Source organism: Manihot esculenta, chromosome 5 (genome assembly GCF_001659605.2).
Source record: "Manihot esculenta cultivar AM560-2 chromosome 5, M.esculenta_v8, whole genome shotgun sequence".
Classification (NCBI taxonomy): domain Eukaryota; kingdom Viridiplantae; phylum Streptophyta; class Magnoliopsida; order Malpighiales; family Euphorbiaceae; genus Manihot; species Manihot esculenta.
In genome coordinates, this window is record NC_035165.2 from 2010974 (window position 1) to 2029946 (window position 18973).

At 36.9% G+C, this 18973-nt stretch overlaps 3 protein-coding genes across 3 annotated transcripts; 2 read left to right on the top strand and 1 right to left on the bottom strand.

Annotated features, from left to right (window-relative positions):
- Positions 1-7173: 7173 nt before the first annotated feature.
- On the top strand, positions 7174-9070 carry LOC110614459 (aspartyl protease family protein 2). The gene is made up of 2 exons (XM_021755994.2): positions 7174-8741; positions 9030-9070. Exon 1 carries the CDS (start codon positions 7312-7314, stop codon positions 8734-8736), a length of 1425 nt encoding a protein of 474 aa, XP_021611686.1. The 5' UTR covers positions 7174-7311; the 3' UTR covers positions 8737-8741; positions 9030-9070.
- Positions 9071-10907: 1837 nt separating this feature from the next.
- On the top strand, positions 10908-15254 carry LOC110616076 (E3 ubiquitin-protein ligase SINAT3). The gene is made up of 3 exons (XM_021758392.2): positions 10908-11589; positions 13368-13754; positions 14673-15254. Exons 1-3 carry the CDS (start codon positions 11359-11361, stop codon positions 15033-15035), a joined length of 981 nt encoding a protein of 326 aa, XP_021614084.1. The 5' UTR covers positions 10908-11358; the 3' UTR covers positions 15036-15254.
- A 438-nt stretch (positions 15255-15692) lies between these two features.
- Positions 15693-18453, bottom strand: LOC110615549 (phosphatidylinositol 4-kinase gamma 4). The gene is made up of 2 exons (XM_021757459.2): positions 16507-18453; positions 15693-16276 (listed from the first exon to the last, which is right to left on the bottom strand). Exons 1-2 carry the CDS (start codon positions 17887-17889, stop codon positions 15890-15892), a joined length of 1770 nt encoding a protein of 589 aa, XP_021613151.1. The 5' UTR covers positions 17890-18453; the 3' UTR covers positions 15693-15889.
- Between the last annotated feature and the right edge of the window lie 520 nt (positions 18454-18973).

Here is an 18973-nt window from a genome sequence, read left to right on the forward strand (position 1 = left end):
GGTTCGGCTGCCGAACTCCGAAGTTCGGCCGCCGAACATGCAAGCTTTCGGAGGGACTTTAGGCGCCCGAAAATTTTGAGTGAGGGAAATGCAGGTTCGGCCGCCGAACTCCAAGTTCGGCCGCCGAACCTTGCATGCATGCGGAGGCACTTTCGGCCCCCGAACGTGGCCTGGCCAGCCACCTATAAAAGGGGCACTTAGCCGAAATGGGAGAGTTTTCTCCCATTTTCAGCCACAGCAAGCTTCCGACCTCCCTCTCCCAAATCTTGTGTTTTTCCTTCAATCCCCACCATTTTCTTTGAGTTTTAAGGTTCCACAAAAGTTTTTGAGTGTTTTTAAGCAAGTTTGGAGCTTGGAAGTCTTGGAGCTAAATCCCTCCATTTTTCGAGCTAGGGTCGTTCTTCCTCTCGATCTTCAAGAGGTAAGCTTCGATCTATGCTTCTTTTATGTTTTATGAAAGTTTTATGCAAGTTGATGGGGTAGAATGCATGTTTAGGCTTGTTGTTAGGTTTATGGGTTTATGTTGTGATTTGAACAATGTATGTTGGAAATGTGTTGTTTGAAGTGTTGTAGTTGGGGTATATTATAGTTTGAGACCCCTAGGTGTGATGTATGATGTGTATGCATGTGTAGAAACAAGTTTATGCATGTTTTGAGGCGTTTTGGAGGCTGTGGACACAAGGGAGCCAAGTTTCTGCCCTTCGGCAGAAACTCAGGTTCGGCCGCCGAAGTGACTTTCGGCCGCCGAACCCCCTTGTGGAGGCAGTTTCGGCTGCCGAAGCCTGCCCCCGAAACTCAAGTTTCGTCTCTGTCTGGGAGGTTCGGCCGCCGAAAGTGCCGCCGAACCTGCATGACTTTCGGCTGCAGAGGGACTTTCGGCCGCCGAACCTGCCGCCGAAAGTGCCCTGTTCAGCCATTTCTTGCATGTTTTCATGTGATGTTTTCAGGATGTTTTAGGGGGTTTTTGGGGAGTATTTTAGAGTCATATTCATGTATGTTTGGTCCCTCATTTGAGTCCACCTGTGTAGGTTCGGACCCGAGGAACCGAGACCCCCAGTAGTGAGCCAGCTGCTTCAGAGTCTCTTCAGAGCTAGCCAGAGGTGAGTGGAATAAACTTTAAGTTTTAAAGCAAATTAATGAAATGTTTTAGCATGATTCACGCATCATGAATGCCATGAGATATATTAGGTTGTTTGCATTAGAATTCACGAATATGTTGCATTGCATACTTTGTTGTTGATGTGGATGAATGTTGAATGATCCATTAGCCCTTGTATGTCATGATAGCGTATGTGAGTCCAGGTGTGCCTGCTACGGCTCTACGCTCCTGGCACTATGACAGATTATGGAAGTCCGGGTGTGCCTGCTACGGCTCTACGCCCCCGGCATGTATAAGTAAGAAAGATAGGGGCTAAATGGTGACAAGTTCATCCTTGTTGTGAAATGTTTGTGTTATGGCGCATACATGAAAGCATGATTTAAATTGATGTTTTATTATTCTGCTCACTGGGCTCTAGTAGCTCACCCCACTCCCTTTATCCCCAGAGTTGCAGGTACAGGATAGATCAGGAAGTCGGCTAGAGTGAAGTTAAGTCATGTATGTTGTAATAGATAGTAGTGGACATGAACATGATGTAATGAGTATTTATGACCATGTAATGTAATGAATGATTTGATGATGTATTGAGGATTATAGTAGTGCTTGACCTAGAGGTGTGTGAATCCCCATTATGTACAGAGTGTTTAATGAGTAATGATGTTAATGACCATGATTATCCAAGCTGATATGTATGATGATGATACCCCATTGGAGTATTTGATGAGGACTCCAGTGTGGGGTTTATGTATGATTTTGTGCATGCACAGGTTTTGCTTGGATAAGAGAAAAGAAAAATTTTTACAGATCATGTATATGTTGTTATGTATGGGATTCCACAGGTTTACAAGAGGTATGTAGGCTTGCTACGGGTCCCGGCGGCCTTAAGCCGATCTGGATCCTAGCGCCGGTAACGGGTCGGATTTCCGGGTCGTTACAGATATCTCCTTCTCTCTCTCCATTGTGGCAACATCTCCCACTTTCCAGTCAGAGACAACTCTTCCCTCTCCCCTGTCGGCATCGGCAACATCTCCTTCTCTCTCCCTAGTCGGTGACATCTACTCTTTCCAATTGATGCTTCTCTCCCCCACTTCACTGACGACTGCCCGAGACAACCCTTGCCTCTCCCCAATCGGCGTCGGCGACATCTCCTTTGACTGGAACTCTCTTCAGGTTTGCAATCAAATTTTTTGATAATCAAGATCTTTTGTGCATGTTGTTAAAGAATTTTTAGTTGCTATTAAAGATTTATAGAATTTATGGACTATTAATCTGATTATTTGGATACTGGTAAAAAATCTGATTATTTGCTATTTGGTTACTGTAACACTGTTGATTTTTAGAATTTATGGACTATTAATCTGATTTATGGACTAAAAGTTGCTATTAAAGATTTTTAGAATTTATGGACTATTAATCTGATTATCTGATTCTTTGCTATTTGGTTACTGTTAATCTGATAATCAAGATCTTTTTAGTTGCTGTTAAAATATGTTAATACTATCAGATTCCATGCCGTTTAAGAAAAATATGTGTTAATTTACCAGAATGATATTTGATGTAGTGAAGAGATTATAAATGGTAAGTACTCTCTGTGTAATCCACCTGGTTCGTGTCATTGAGCATTTCTCTAATGTTTCTACTACTGGGTTGTGTATATCCTACAGATAGTTTTTGTGAAAATTGTTGCTAGGTTTTCGGACTTGATTTTCAATCTATGTTTTCTGTATTTGTTTTTTTGAAGGTTTTCAAGCACAATTTGATATTGGAGATTGAAGTGGCCAATTGAATATATTTTATGTTCAATCAATGTAGTTCAATGAACTTTTGGAACATTTCATTTGTTCAAAATTTTATGTTGATAGATAATTGATTAATGGTTGTGTTATGATGAATTTATAATATATTTATTTTGTTTTAGTATATTTAAATTTTCTAATTCAGTTTTGTTATTTGGGTTATAATATCCAAATTTTTAAATTTTTTGTCATTGAATTGAAGTAAAAAAATCGAATTCGGTCGGATTCGGGTATTGTTAAATGGATTTGAAACGGATAAGGGTATTAAAATTAAAATACTAAACGGGTTTGGGACAGATTCGGAAATTTTATATATAATCGAATTCGGATTTGGGTACTCTCCATTTTACGGATACCCTACCCGCTGCCGGATATAACCTAGAAACTTAACATTAACATCTCTTAATTTGCATCTAAATCAAACCCAAGTCTTTCTGCAAATCCTCTGAGATTCCATATCTAATAGAGCCATAGAGAATGCAAAGCCACCGTGAAACTAGAAATTTATGACATGAAAAGGGAAGAAAAGACGGCTCTACCAAAAAGCAATTAATTGCTTATCAATATAATTAACCATTAGATGATATATACTAATTTGTAAGTGCAATTTAATGTTCTTTGCTTGTGGGAAACTCTGGCAGTTGAACGTTGACATATTTTTTGTTCGTTTTCATTGTTCCATTAACATAGGATTTGATTTGTTTTTCAGTGTCTGAGCGAATTTGATAAATACTTGTTTTCATTCTTCTTCTTCTCCGTTAGTGATGAAAAATAGCCCCCTTATGCAAGAATCTGATATTAAGTTAAATCGGTTCGGTGGTACAGAGGTGATTATCAGAGCCTCCCATCAATGTTGAACTTTCGTGAGTATTTCATTTTGAGTGTGAGGGGTATGTTGTATTCCTCATCGATTAAGAGTAATATATCTTATAAGAAGTTTAGACACGTCTTGTTTGGAATTAATTTTTAGAGTGAGTTAGATCCTTACATTAACGGGCAAAATTAATAGACAGCTTTTTATTTTTAATTCTATCTTTTATAGCTTGATGAAAAAGCCAAGGATCACTCATATCTCAGATGACTGCTAACGCTTGGCTGACCTTGCAAGGAGGATGTTTAGGGTTTCCTGCCCTCTTAAAGCGTGTAGGTAGAGTTTCGCCTACCCTTCATTAGCTCAGGAAACTATTTTATAATGTATTTTCTTGAGGAATAAATATTCAGTTAGGTTTAATATGAGCTTTTGGGTTCAATTAATTGGACCTTTTATTTCAAGTTCAAATTAAAATATTGACTTCATATAAATTTGAAAATTTTAATTAATTAAAAAAGAATAATAAAATCTCAGTTTTCCCTTGCTTTTGTGAATCAGCCAAAGCTTTGATAAAGTCGTTTGTAACTTTGCATCAATAAAGGTCTGGAAAGGTTGTAGTCACCAAATTTTACAGACATAAACTCCTTTGTATTCTGTCGAATATACTGGCAAATCAAAATCTTAAAGAAACCAAGAGAGTAGGAATAATAGGAGATGCTCAAGTTTCTGTTGATTTTAACACTGAGAAGTGGGTCTTGATAGCTCATAACGTGGCTCCTCCGTTTGAGCTAGCCGCATCGACTTTGACTATCTTGCCTTTGCTTTTCGGATCTCCGGCTCTCTGAGCTGCTTATTATGGCCATTGTTTTCTAAACTTGCAATGTGGCTTTGTGCTTCCTGTTTTGGCGATTCTTGTTTCCGGCGATGCCTAAAACCTCGTCGGCTATGGTTATGGACTACAGTGGCGTGCTTAGGAGACGGTTGGACTCTTCTGCTCTACCAGCTGGGTTTTGTTTTCTTAGTGGGCTTGAGCTGAATCCTGAGTTTTGAATTTGATTTTTTTAGTTGGGTTTGTTGTTAATGCCATGGGCTTATGTATTTTCTGGCTGGGTTTTTAGTCTCTTGTGTTGTACTCATGCTTAAGTTTTTTGTTTTTTTTTTTTTTTTAAATCAATGCAATAATTATCTTGGCCAAAAAAAAAAATGCTCGAGAAAATAACTTCTAAAAAAAATAACCCATTTTTCTCCTTAATGACTGGAGATGGCGAGGAGGTTCACCTTTGAGCTCCAGAGGTAGTTAGGACTCCATGAATGGGTATTGCAAGGTTAGGGTTAGGCTCTAGAATTTTATTTTTGTCATGGAGAAGAAGAAGAAAGAAAGAAAGAAAAAAAAAAAGACAGCGAATCCTTTATTATCTGAATTTTCTTTATAAAACCTCCATCCAAGTCGTCAAAGCGTGAGATAACCACTGCAACTACTTATTCTCGCTGAGCTCCCATGGCCAATCCCAATCATGAGACATCCCATCATCATTTCAAACCATTTGGCCCAAATGAAAGATACATTTGTATGCTTGCTGCCTGCTGGTTCATTTGATTTCACTTCTGAATCACTTGATTTTAATCAAATTGTAATTAGAAAGTTGTGGGGCCTACAAACATGTGACTGCATCATCTCCAAAAACCAATTTGATTAGCACGTTTCACCTTGTCATGGTTACAAGTTTATAAATCTACCCTTTTGACTAATTGGGCATCTTGTTCGCAACCAACCAAACATCCCATACAGCATCTCTCATTCTTCTGTTCTGTTGTCCTATTTTTGGCTGTTCTACTACTCTTATCCATACCATTCTTAATGTATACCATCTTCACACGATTCGTCGTCCTCTTTCTTAGGATATTGGATCCCGGGCACAAAGCTTCCACCTCTCTTTTCGAACACTATTTTATTTTTTAGAATGAGTTTTAAGAATTAGTATCTTAAATATTTATATGTAATTTTGTGTATTTAATATTTTATTCATTTTTATATAAAAAATATTGAATAAAAAACTAAACATTTAATATAAATGATATTTATATCCAATACTCTAAATCTTAAATAATAATATTAAATCTTTTCAATTTGTCACAATTATAAATAAGAGAATTAAATTAAATTTATAGAAGTGAATGATAAATTATAATAATATTATTTTTATTTATTATTCATTCTCTATTCTCAATTTTATATAATATTATAGATTTTAATAAAAATTTAAATATATAATATTTTATTTTATTTAGAATATTATTAATAGAAAGTAAATTTTTAAATATAAAAAATAAGCACATAATTTATAATATTAAATATAAATATTTAGTAAAAATATTTTAATATGTATTATTTATATGTGATGTTTTATGTAATAGAAGTTTATTTATAATAAATATTTATTCAATATAATATATTTAAAATTACATATAATAAATATAAAATATATTTAATGTTAAAAAATTTTAATCAAAGAATTATATATTTTATTAATAATATAAATTTTATTATTTTATTATTTTTTAACATTATAATCAAATAATTAATGGAAAATGTTTTTTTTTTATTTTAAAAAATGTTTTTCTTATATTTTTTTAAATATTAAAAAATAATATATTTAGCTTAAAAAATATAGCTGGTGCCTCTCATATGATTTGCTGAGACCCAGCTAGGAAAGTACAAAGGAGTATCACGGTTACACAAATGTACGCAAGAACAAGAAATGCGTTAGGGCCTCCGACATCGATCCTCAATGAGAAGCACAGGAATGGCATGCATGCACTCTCTGTATTAGGCAGATGGATAGCTTTTGTGTCACTACGATTGTTTATGGGTCGCACTACAATTGCCTCATCGACATGCAAATACGACATTTGTTTTTTGTTTTTTTTAGAATTATGAAGATTCTTACCCTTTGCAAATACCATAGATGAATTGACACAGAACTCACAAATAAAATTTATCTTCTAATTATTAATTATTGTCAAAATTATTGTATATTTTTTAGCGCAAATGAGAAGGGAATCTAGGGTTTTTAATCGCTCAATGTAATACAATATTCTTCTTTGAATCTGATTTATATCAATTATAATTATTAATTTTATTTTTTTTTAATTTTAATATATCAATATTTTAACTAATTTAAAACATTATATTTAAAATTATTATCAAAAAACTAAAATATATTATTTATAGACCTTAGATAATTGACAAAAAAAAAAAGTAGACCTTAGATAAAATGTCACAATGATATATTCAGTCACTTATCAAATGTCAAATTTCCATTGTCTTAAATTGTAGTTTCAAAGAAAAAACCTGAAGTTGTCATTAGATATTTTTATTTTGTATATATTATAGCGTGTTATTTTAGGAAATTAATCTAGTTAGATTAGAAAACTGTAATTCCAGAACAGCATGACTTCAACTTCAAAAAGTGAAAAGAAACCCCCCCAAAAAAAAATCACTCGGGACCTTTCACTGCTAGCTGTTTCAATTATTTATACTCTCTCACCTCCGCCCGTCTCTGTGTCCCTCTTTGTCTTTCCTTCTCACTTTACCTCGCCTGTCCATGGAAGAAAAACCGAGGAATGTCCTTCTCTTGTTTGCCTTCACCATTTTCCTTTCTCTCTCCACCACTTCCTCACACTCACACCACTACCAGACCTTAGTTCTCAACCCTCTCCCTAGCCAGCCCATTCTCTCCGATTCCCAAGCAGAAACTCTCACCTCCACCGAAACTGACCCAACAGAGTCCACCTTCTCCGTTCAGTTGCATCACATTGACGCATTATCCTTGAACAAAACCCCACAGGAACTCTTCAGCCTGAGGCTTTACCGCGATTCTTCGCGAGTCAAGGCTCTGTCCTCCCTTGCCGCCTCAGCCGCAGCAGCCGGTGGACGGGCCGCAGGTGGGTTTAGCAGCTCCGTGATTTCTGGTCTGGCTCAAGGCAGCGGTGAATACTTCACGCGCATAGGCGTGGGTACCCCTCCCAAGTATGTTTATATGGTGCTGGATACTGGAAGCGACATCGTCTGGATCCAGTGCGCTCCATGTAAGAAATGCTACTCTCAATCTGACCCGGTTTTTGACCCTCGTAAGTCTAGATCTTTTGCTGGGATAGCCTGTGGGTCCCCCTTGTGCCGCAGGCTTGATTCTCCGGGCTGCCACACTCGAAAGAAGACCTGCATGTACCAAGTTTCGTATGGTGACGGCTCCTTCACTTACGGTGATTTCTCTACCGAAACGCTGACGTTTCGCCGTACTAGAGTTGGACGCGTAGCGCTTGGATGTGGTCACGACAATGAAGGGTTGTTCGTTGGTGCTGCCGGCTTGTTGGGACTTGGCCGGGGAAGATTGTCATTTCCCTCTCAAAGTGGTCGCCGGTTTAAGCGGAAGTTCTCTTACTGTTTGGTAGACCGGTCTGCTTCTTCTAGACCATCCTCCGTGGTTTTTGGTGACTCAGCTATCTCTCGAACCGCTCGGTTCACACCTTTGATCTCAAATCCCAAGCTGGATACTTTTTACTACGTGGAACTCCTCGGGATCAGTGTTGGTGGGACGCTTGTCCCCGGCATCAGCGCATCTCTATTCAAACTCGATCAGACTGGGAGCGGTGGGGTGATAATTGATTCAGGCACCTCCGTAACTCGTTTGACTCGACCCGCTTATATGGCCCTTCGGGACGCATTCCGGGCGAGAACCACCAATTTGAAAAGGGCACCGGAATTCTCTCTATTCGACACGTGTTTTGATTTGTCCGGGATGACGGAGGTGAAAGTTCCAACAGTGGTGCTGCACTTTCGCGGTGCTGACGTGTCCCTGCCGGCGTCTAATTATCTGATTCCTGTGGACAGTAATGGGAGCTTTTGCTTTGCGTTTGCGGGTACAATGAGCGGGTTGTCAATCATAGGGAATATCCAGCAACAGGGATTCAGGGTCGTCTACGACTTGGCGGGTTCACGGGTCGGATTTTCTCCACGCGGGTGCGCGTAATCAGTGTGCGTATGGATAAATTCATAAAGCTCTTTCCCTGTTTGTTTATTTATCTTTTTTCTTTTTTTTTTTTTTTCCCTGCTTTAAGCTGTGGGTTCCCAGAAAAGATTAATTCTTTCCTGGAGACGAGAGTAGGATGTCCGATAATGTCCAGTTGTTGGCTGTATGCTGTAACTTAAAATCAAGGGTAAAAATCTTTATATAAGCTCGGACGCTTAGACCTGGCTTGCATTCATATTTACGAGAGGAAAGAAAAATGCAAAATTTAAATTAATACAAGCTAAATTGTGCAGATACGAACAGATACATAAATGTTTTTGGTAAATCTGATGCGAATGAACATGTTCTGGTAAGGATTACTCTTGTTTGAGAGCAGCTGTTTAAATGTACTCACTGCATTTATAAGATTTAGTGCCAGACAGTCAATCGAGATCAGCATATATTCTGATATAAAGGAAAGGAGTCTTGAATACAAGAGAGCAGATGTTTGAATGTTAAAATTAGTTAAACATTTAGTAAAATTAATTTTACATTGTGTTTGCAGTTGTGGCTGTTTTGGACAATTGGTCAATAATTGTTTCATGCAATGAAAACTAGTCTGTCTTATATATTATCTTCTTTTTTTTGGAAATATTATCTAATTAATAATTTTTAATTTTTATATTATAAAAAAATTTATTAGTTAATTTTTTTAATTTTAAAAATAAAAACGTTTTTACTAATATCTTAGGGTAAATACTAAATGGAGAATTTTATTAATTACTTTTTTAAATTTTATAAAAAATACTAATTAAGAATATTTTAATTTTTTTATAATATTTAATAACTAAAATAATTAAATTAATTAATTAATAATTTTAGAAGTAATTTAATATATTTTTTAAAATTAAATAACTAATTAATAAATTTATTATAATGTAAGGCTAAATAATAATTTTTACTTTTTAAAAAGGATAAACTACAATCTCACTGATTTTAATGCTTGATAACTAGACTATAGTAGGCTAGGCAATAGATTATAATTTAGTTATAGTTTAGAGAAATATATACAAAATTCATACATTTTTAAAATTGAATTATTTAATTTTTGTAATTAAAAAAAATAATTCTTATAAAATAAGATTTCTTTATTTTATCCATTTTTTTTTATCAAAAATAATTTCATCGCAGAAGTTTGGTAAGAACCAAACAGGGAAATACAAGGGCAGGCCTACAAACTCTATTAAAAAAAATATCATTAAGCCTAGAGCTGAACTTTTTAGAAGAAAAATTCTAGAAAACTCAATCCATAATACAGGCCCAAAAGAGTAAAAAAAACACCCTAGACCTAAATAAGATCCGCCAGCAAAAGGAGATTCGAAACCGTTCCAGTCTGTGAATAAGAAATGTGTAGAATCAACCGAATCAATTGAATTTGGGAGTTATAGTGCCCACAGTAAAAATAATTATTGTGGAGTTGAAAATGAGGCTCCTGGAATCATTCAAGGCATGGCAATTAAAAACCAAAAAGTAATGTCAGGACACAAGACTCTGAGCAAAGTGGAATCTGATTCAAGCTCACTTCCAAGTAAGCTCTTAGCTGAAGCTCCACTTATAAAGTGGGGGCTCAAATGGGGATTTTCTGGCTACCCGATGGCCTAAGATCTTGTAACTCACTGATACTGTAAAGAATGCTTTTGGGTAAGAGAAAATTTTTCTAGGGCTGATTTCTGATACTGAACTGTTGATTGGAAGGGAATCACGTGGCAGTTGCTTATGGAACAATAATAGATGAATCAAAGTCGTTAGTGGAGTAGGCAAGGGAACATCCTTCTCAAGCCAAAAACAAAAAAGTTCTAAAAGTGGAATTAGCAATACCATCCTCTTGCACTAATAATACAATCTTTAACCTTGAAGTAACGTTGAAACTAAGACATCCTTTATGCTATTATCATCCCCAATTCTTCTTTCCAACCAAAACAGCAGAAAATGAAGGACCCCAGATGATCATCTTTGGTCTCTTAATGGATCTTATATATTAATTAAACATAAAACGACATTACAAAACATTAAAACGGAGAAAAATCTTACGATTCTGAAACTTTTAACAGTTCTAGGATGTGTTCATGTATATTATTTATTAGTTGGCACAGAGGCTAATGATAACGCCCACAAAACAAAGCGAGGAAGAGTCGAGGGGTCCAAGTTCTACTTTTCTCCAAAGACATATAGAACAGCAGGGAAGTAACAGCTAACCACCAACAGGAAAGTTTTTAAGGAGAATAATTTCCATTATTTAACTGAATCTCAATAATAACACTTGCCCTTTAATTATTTCCACCTAATTTAATCTCCTATCCAAGCCTTCTCTCTCTCTCTCTCTCTCGCCTGAAAACCTTTGATGTTTGTTGGCTGACTCTTCCTATTTTCTTCTTCGTTCTTCCAAAGTTCTGACCTTGTGCCTTAAACAACACACCCATCATAGAAAATTACACTTTGTTGAAAAGCAAGGAACTTGTGCTCTGTTTCTCTTCTCCCAGGAATGGATAATGGAGAATTGTGAATACCCATCAGAGAATAAGCCTTAAATTTGGAAAATTGTCTCTCTTTCTCTCTTTTGGAGGTTTTAGGTTTATTTTATGAATGGAATTAGATAGCATAGAAAGTGTGCCATCCTCAGATTTGACAGACGAGGATGAGATTCATCATCACCATCTTCAATTCCCTTCAGCTCCAAAGGCTCCAAGCAACAACAACAACAATATCAACATCAACAACAGTAATAGTGTTTCCTCAGCGATTCAATCCATCAGTGTCCATGAGTTGCTCGAATGCCCCGTTTGTACCAATTCTATGTACCCTCCAATTCATCAGGTTTGTTCTTTGTTGCAATCCGTTTGGTGGGTTCTAATGTGTCTCGATCTGTTTGTTTCCTTTGTTTTACGGATTTTTGACTGTTCAATTTGTTCCGTTCCTGTGGAGGATAAATGCAAATTTTGGAATTTTCTGTGCGTCAATAGAGCTCAGGGTTATTCTTTTGTTGTTCAACGGGTTGATATAGTTGAAAATTGGAGTTAGGGTGAACTGAAGGGACTATATACGTTAGGAGGCCATTGATTTTCATTGTGGAATTTGAGTATTTGATGGTTTTTCAGTGTGGCTTCCTTTCTTCTTCTTTTTTCTATTTTTTTAATTATTTATACGGGCAAGAAAATTTTGGTGCAAATATATTCAATACATGTGGTTCCTCGCCTTGCCTCTGTACAGCAAGCCAGATGCTCTGCAATTTCTTAAGTCATAGAGAATTGGCACCAACGTTATCATATCCCTATTGCTACAGCAATGAAATTATTACAAGAGTTCTATAACTAAACTAAGAAGTGGCATGCACGGGTCTCTCCATTTGTCATTCCCAAGTTGGATTTCGCAAGTGGCCTCCTTTCTTGAAATTATTCCCTCAAGTCTCCTTCATCTCTTTCAAAATAACCAGCCAAAGGAAGGAGAGATTGGTTGAGATTTGTTGCTCTCAGCCATCTACACATTCTTGTTTTTGGCAAGCAGGAAGAGTCACAGGGACCATCTGTTTGCATCAGATATTCGGAATCACTGATGTGATCCTAGGATTGTTGAGTATAAGAACTTGGTATAGTGCTGGGTTTTGTGTGCTTGTAAGTTAACAAGAAGGTGTGAAATGTAGTTTTTTTGTGCAAGACATTAAAATAATTTTTCCCTTTGCCAAACCCCAAAGTACTTTATTGAAGATGGTTTCATCACATGATGTTTGAATCTATGGCTTTATGGAACATAAAGAAGTGAGATCATGATGAACTTTATTTGACATGTTGGCATGATCAGTTTAAAAAAATGGAAGGAAATTAAGATTAAGACATGAAATATGACGAACAAACCAGAAGAGCATGTATTAATGTAAGAATCTGTTGGCTTTCATGTGTGTTGAATCCCACGTCTCCCCTTTGAGCTAGTTTTTGGGGTGAGTTAGGTCTGGCCCAAATTTAACATGGTATGAGAGCCTCCCCATCCGATGTTGGCGCCCCATAAATGTGCCACGCACCACGCACCAGTAAAAAATTCTGGGCATGAGTGGAGTGTTGAATCACACATTGGTTGTGGACATTGGTTGTGGAAAGGGGTAATGTGCCCCTTATATGAGCCATAGGCAATCTTCTCCCTTGAGCTAGCTTTTGGGGTGAGTTAGATCTGGCCCAAATTTAACATGGTATCAGAGCCTCCCCATCCGATGTTGGGCGCTCCATAAATGTGCCACGCACCAGTAAAAATCTGGGGGTGAGGGGTGTGTTGAATCCCACATCGGTCGTGGAAAAGGGGTAATGTGTCCCTTGTAATGGGTCATAGGCAATCCTTCTCTTTGAGCTAGTTTTTGGGCTAGTTTTTGGGGTGAGTTAGGCCTTATACAAATTTAAGAGTGTGTTTTGGTTGAGATAGACCTACCTGCATAGGCACTCAATATGTTAGAGAATATTTTTGCTCGCAAGAGTCAACAAATGGAAGGAATGGCTTTCATTGTCCTTAACTCACGGTTATAGCTATTTTGCTGGCAGTTAAATTCCATCATGCTAGCTAGAAGATTTTTGTTAATGTGACGGATTTTTTTTTCCCTTTTTTCCTTGCAGTGCCATAACGGACATACTCTTTGTTCTACTTGTAAAACAAGGGTGCACAACCGGTGTCCCACTTGTAGACAAGAACTTGGTGATATTAGATGTCTAGCATTGGAGAAAGTCGCTGAATCACTTGAACTTCCTTGCAAATACATGTCACTCGGATGCCCAGAGATTTTTCCATACTATAGTAAACTCAAACATGAAGCTTTATGCAACTTCAGGCCATACAACTGTCCTTATGCTGGATCTGAGTGTGCCATTGTTGGGGATATCCCGTTCCTTGTTGCTCATCTGAGGGATGACCACAAAGTAGACATGCATTCTGGATGTACTTTCAACCATCGCTATGTCAAGTCTAATCCCCGTGAAGTAGAAAATGCAACATGGATGTTAACTGTAAGTATTTGTTTTGTCTCATATAATTGCTTATAAGGAAAAAGAAAAGGTTATTTAATTATCTTTGATTGAAATGGGCATAGTAATGAATTTTGGATTAACTTAAATGAACACCACATGCTTCTTACTTTTGGCTCGATGGGTTCATTCGTCAACAAGAGAACTAATCTGTGCCATTTGTAAGAAGGAACTTTGAATTCTTTGATTTTCTGTTTCAAGTAGCGCATGGAAAATGTTGAACGACTTTTGCATATAACCATAGATAGTCATTTCTCTGTTGACTTACCGGTAGCCTATAATGCATTTTGGTGAAAGCTGCTCTCGCAGTCATTTATTGGTTGAATGGTTAGGTAATAGCAGTTTGGGCTGTGGACTTGTGAAGTCTTAACCTGAGTTTGAACCCATCATGAATCTTCTTTTAGTGGAATTCCCCCCAGGATTTCTCCTCTCATCGTATGGTTTGTCTGGAAAGGGATACTGCATGTTCTACCATAGGCACTAGAGATTAGTCTGGCAGTCAAGGTGTTCCTGCTACCAAATAAAGTGGCGGAACAATGAAGAAAAGGAAGTGTCAAATTTTTTTGGTCAATATGATCGGAAACTTAGAAATTGTAAGAGTTTATTAAAATATCATATGCTTTTTCCCTTCTTTTAATGGATTTTTTAATTAAGATACGGATGATCCTTGAGATTATCAATGTAATTTTTATTTAGTCTATTTTAACTGCAGTCTGTTGGTTGATTGGTTCAATGGTCCTAATGCAGAATAAACTCTGTGTTGGTGTAATAAAAAAGATAAATTTGCCAACAGTTTCTCTGAATAATTTTGGCCATTACAGCGCACTGATTTTCCTATATTTGTGACCTCTGAGTCTCAGTTGTAGGCTTACTGACTATCCTTCTGATCATCTTGTGTAGGTTTTCCACTGTTTTGGGCAGTACTTCTGTCTGCATTTTGAAGCTTTCCAGCTAGGGATGGCACCTGTTTATATGGCATTCCTTCGTTTCATGGGTGATGAGACAGAAGCCCGTAATTACAGCTACAGCCTGGAGGTCGGGGGAAATGGTAGGAAACTAATTTGGGAAGGGACCCCACGAAGCGTTAGAGATAGCCACAGGAAGGTTAGAGATAGCCATGATGGCCTCATCATCCAAAGAAACATGGCGCTTTTCTTCTCAGGAGGCGATAGGAAAGAGTTAAAACTTCGAGTGACAGGGCGCATATGGAAAGAACAGCAGAACCCAGAAGGTGGGGCATGCATACCCAATCTCTGCAGTTAGAGTGGTTTGCTCTTTCTGTCTTTGTCTGTCCGATTCCCCCCTTCGCGTGCTGCATCTTTTGTAATATTAGAATATTTAGATGCCTTGAGAATTGGTATGTAAGAATACTGGCGGCCAGAGTTCTATAAATTGTCAATAAACAATCAAAAAAGGAGTTACTCTGGTTTTGCTGTGAATTTATCAATTTCGCAAGCGTGGGAATTTGAATTGTGTGCTTCATATTGTTATTTTTCAATTTGATACAAGTTGAAGTTGCTGCTATAGATGGCCAGATAAGTTCTTACATTTACTTGATATCCATTTTCAACTCAATGTACATTTGCTTCAAACTGAGAATAGGAACGAATCACACAGAATAATCCAGATCAGCTAGCTCTTGCTGTCCTGTTGATTTTTATTTTGTTTTTTTCAAAGGTACGAGTTATAAATAAGGAATCCCTCATTGATCTCCTGTAGCATTTGTAAAACAAGTTGAATCTAGAGAGAACATTCAACCAAGTAAAATAAGTAGGTAAGTTTCTATCATAGAATATGTATATTATGTATAATAATATATTAACTACGCAGCAGTCACGCCATTTTACATTAGGATTATAAAATTATCCTAATTTTATTTTTTAAATAGTTTAGCGGTGTTATAATGAATTTTTATCAAAATTATCGCGAGAAATAAAATTCGGAGATGTAAATTCTTGCACAAAGAAAAAAAATCTACCGACATAGAAGAATAAGAAATCGGACAAAGAACTATATGGACAATTCAATAAACCCCCAACCCCAACAAATGGGTATGTACGATCACATAAGTACATATACACACATACATACCCATGTTCTCCACAATTAGCACTCCATCAAGGCAGAGATCCAGCAATCTCATCAAGGTAATGATCCATGATGTGCGACACAGTTTCAAGGAATGCATCTTCGCCTGTGCCTGGAAGAACAGAATCCTGTGCTTCTTCGACCAACTCCTCTATAACTGATGCCTTCTTCAACGTCTGTCTGCACATCATGCTTCCAATGGCAAAGGGGGTGAGGCCCCTCTCCACTCCCTTCTTCAGAAGCATGGTGGAGATGCGAAGTGTGCGTGCACATTGAACCGGCATATCCCATCCATGGAACTTCAGAAGAGATATATCCTCTTCAGCATCCAATGATGTTATATAGTCAACAGTGCTAGAGTCAAAAGGTTGACGAGCTTGAGGCCAATAGAGCCAATCAAATGTGCAATCCTCAAACTGCAAGTAGCAAGAATACATGATTAAGCCTATAAATTGACCAATATATAAGAACAACAGTGGCAAAGAGTCTCCAAATCCAACCTGCTACAAAAATTGTTTAATTTCAAATCTTAATCAATGAGTAAAAGATGGTGATAATAAGAGACGCTAAAATCAACAATAAAGGGAGAGATGATACGTGTTAAGTTTCCAAAAAATAATAAGCAGGATAAGTAATGAACACTTACACTTTCAGGTAGGCAGTATCCATGATCTATTGGAATCAGCACAGTCTGTCCATCCACTGCATCTTTGCTCAATAATATATTCCCAGCATGCCTATCTGCATTTGCCGTTCTTATATCAAACACACAAATTTTATGAACTTCCTTAACTGGAAAAGCTCCAGGACCCATATCTTCACAACTTCCATTGTTCTCCATGAACATCTGCAAGGAGCCAATCTTGACATTTACATCTTCTGGATGGTTAAACCCTTTATGAAAGCACTTAATCATAACCGTAGGTGGAACCCCAGCAAATCCCTTCTCATTGCCGGACAAGGATCGGCGTCCACTCTCAGGATGGTCCAAAATGTAGGCTGCAACTTCCCTGAAAGCTCCTTCCCCAACTCTTGTACCTTTCTTTAACCCTTCACCATCAGAAGACAGTGGTAGCCCTCGAGGGTTGTTCATAGCCATAGGTTCCTCATCAATTGGCTTAAATACAGAGACAAACTTCTGCCCAGAAGAATCCTGCATTAAGTAAGCCCCTCCAGTACCCTCCATAGATCTGATTGGACTATTTCCACCCTCCAATCCATCAAAGGTAGCATGTACCATATTCCAAATCACAGAGGGCAATTGAATGTTGGGATTAACAATAATCGGTTCCAATAGAAAATCTTTATGAGGAGGCTTTGTTGGTACGACCCGTCTATCAACTCCATAACTTTTCCCATCATTCCTTTCACCAACATCATATTTCCTTCTAGCATTCTCTTCATCGTTCATCTGTGGTGCCACAATAGACAATTCTAGATTCTTCTCCACAGGCCTTGTCCGAACCTTTGCAGATTTCCTCACCAAAAAGTGAATCACAGCATCATTCTTGCATTTACAGATATCATCAATAAGTCTTTGATCCTCAAGTGGCTCACCATCACAAACGACCTCTTGCTCATCAAGGTCATCAAACACCCTTTCCTTCTTAGCAACCTGTCGTTTCACATATGCAACATCTCTCCCTCGCTCCACACAAAAAGTATATTCGTTTTTGCTAGCAGTCTTAACCTTTACAACCTGAAGATCAGAAAGCCTGAGAACCAAATGCAGAACATTCCCATCAGTGACACCATAGTCACGGACAAGAGAATTGCTCCTTGATAGTTCTCGGCCTCCACAGACCAGTTTTTGGTTCTTTACAACAAACCCTTTACATGATTGAATTCGTAGCTTCACAAATTCAATTGAATCAGACTCTAAAACACGCATAGGGATCTTAGAGCCCCCAACTGAGAGATATATGAAGATGTACTCATCAGAGCAGGGGAGTGGTTGTGCGTTCACATAATCAGAAGGAAGTACGGAACCACTGTGAATAGGACTGAGAGCTACACCAGCAGATGACATTTTCTCCCCCCTTTGTTTTTTTTACACTTATATTTCGATAATTGAATTGGATTTAAAGGAGTTCAAACTAGAAGCTATACAGGAATCACAAGAAATTAGACATGTTTGTATTGTTAATGATCATCTATTTACAACATAGATGACCAAAAAACACTACAAACAATTGTTGAAATTTCTATACAAGAAACCGAAAAACAAAATCTGGAAATCAAAGCCGAAACATTTCGCAACGAAAAGAATAGCTAAAAACTTGGAAGCAGTGGCTAGGAGATCACGATATATGCAAAAATTAGGGTTTCATTGCAAGGGATTACACAAATGATAGACAATATAAGAGCAGACAAAAGAAAAGGAACAAAGGATCCTTACCAAACCGGAAGAACCAAAGAGAACGGAAGAATTACCGGAAGTTAAATTGGGCTTGAATTTTTACTGAATTAATCTGAATTCGCCGATGACGTAGAAGACTTCTGTGCTCGTGAAAGGGGGAGAAGGAACGGAGAAGAAAGAGAAAACGCGTGGAGCTGTGTCCATTTTATACGTATAGCGTTTAAAGTAATACTTTTGACAAATTTGCATTTTTTTTTTAATTTTATTTTGGGTTTTTAGTCAAATAAATGCAAACGAATATTCCTAATGACCTGCTTTACAGTTTCTACTTTCTTAGTAGAGGAAGGCGTACAGCTGTTCATACTTGGAGTGGCCTCCAAGCTTTTTAAATATTTATTTTATTAAATTTACATATATTTATCCTTCTCAAAATATATGATAAATATTAAGGGTGAATATTGATTTATGTTCTGTTGGATTTCAAAATGAGATAAAACTTGTTAGAAGGGGGAGCGAGGCTATAGAAAATACGAACTTAATATGGTTTAACCACTACCAAATTAAAATTTTCAATTTATATTTATACTTTTATTGTATATTTCAATTATATATATATATAAATTTAAATATTATTAAATTTTTCAATTTATATTTATATTTTGATTGTATATTTAATTATATATATAAATTTAAATATAAAATATTCATATAATATTAAGCTTATATTAAATTTATTTATAAAATAAAAGTTAAA

Bases quoted from the DNA above. Each gene is read 5' to 3' on its own strand.
- LOC110614459 (XM_021755994.2), top strand. From the start codon at position 7,312: ATGGAAGAAAAACCGAGGAATGTCCTTCTCTTGTTTGCCTTCACCATT.
- LOC110616076 (XM_021758392.2), top strand. From the start codon at position 11,359: ATGGAATTAGATAGCATAGAAAGTGTGCCATCCTCAGATTTGACAGAC. The intron at 11,590-13,367 runs GTTTGTTCTTTG...TTTTCCTTGCAG, and splicing joins TGTACCCTCCAATTCATCAG to TGCCATAACGGACATACTCT. The intron at 13,755-14,672 runs GTAAGTATTTGT...CATCTTGTGTAG, and splicing joins ATGCAACATGGATGTTAACT to GTTTTCCACTGTTTTGGGCA.
- LOC110615549 (XM_021757459.2), bottom strand. From the start codon at position 17,889: ATGTCATCTGCTGGTGTAGCTCTCAGTCCTATTCACAGTGGTTCCGTA. The intron at 16,277-16,506 runs GTAAGTGTTCAT...TGCTACTTGCAG, and splicing joins GATACTGCCTACCTGAAAGT to TTTGAGGATTGCACATTTGA.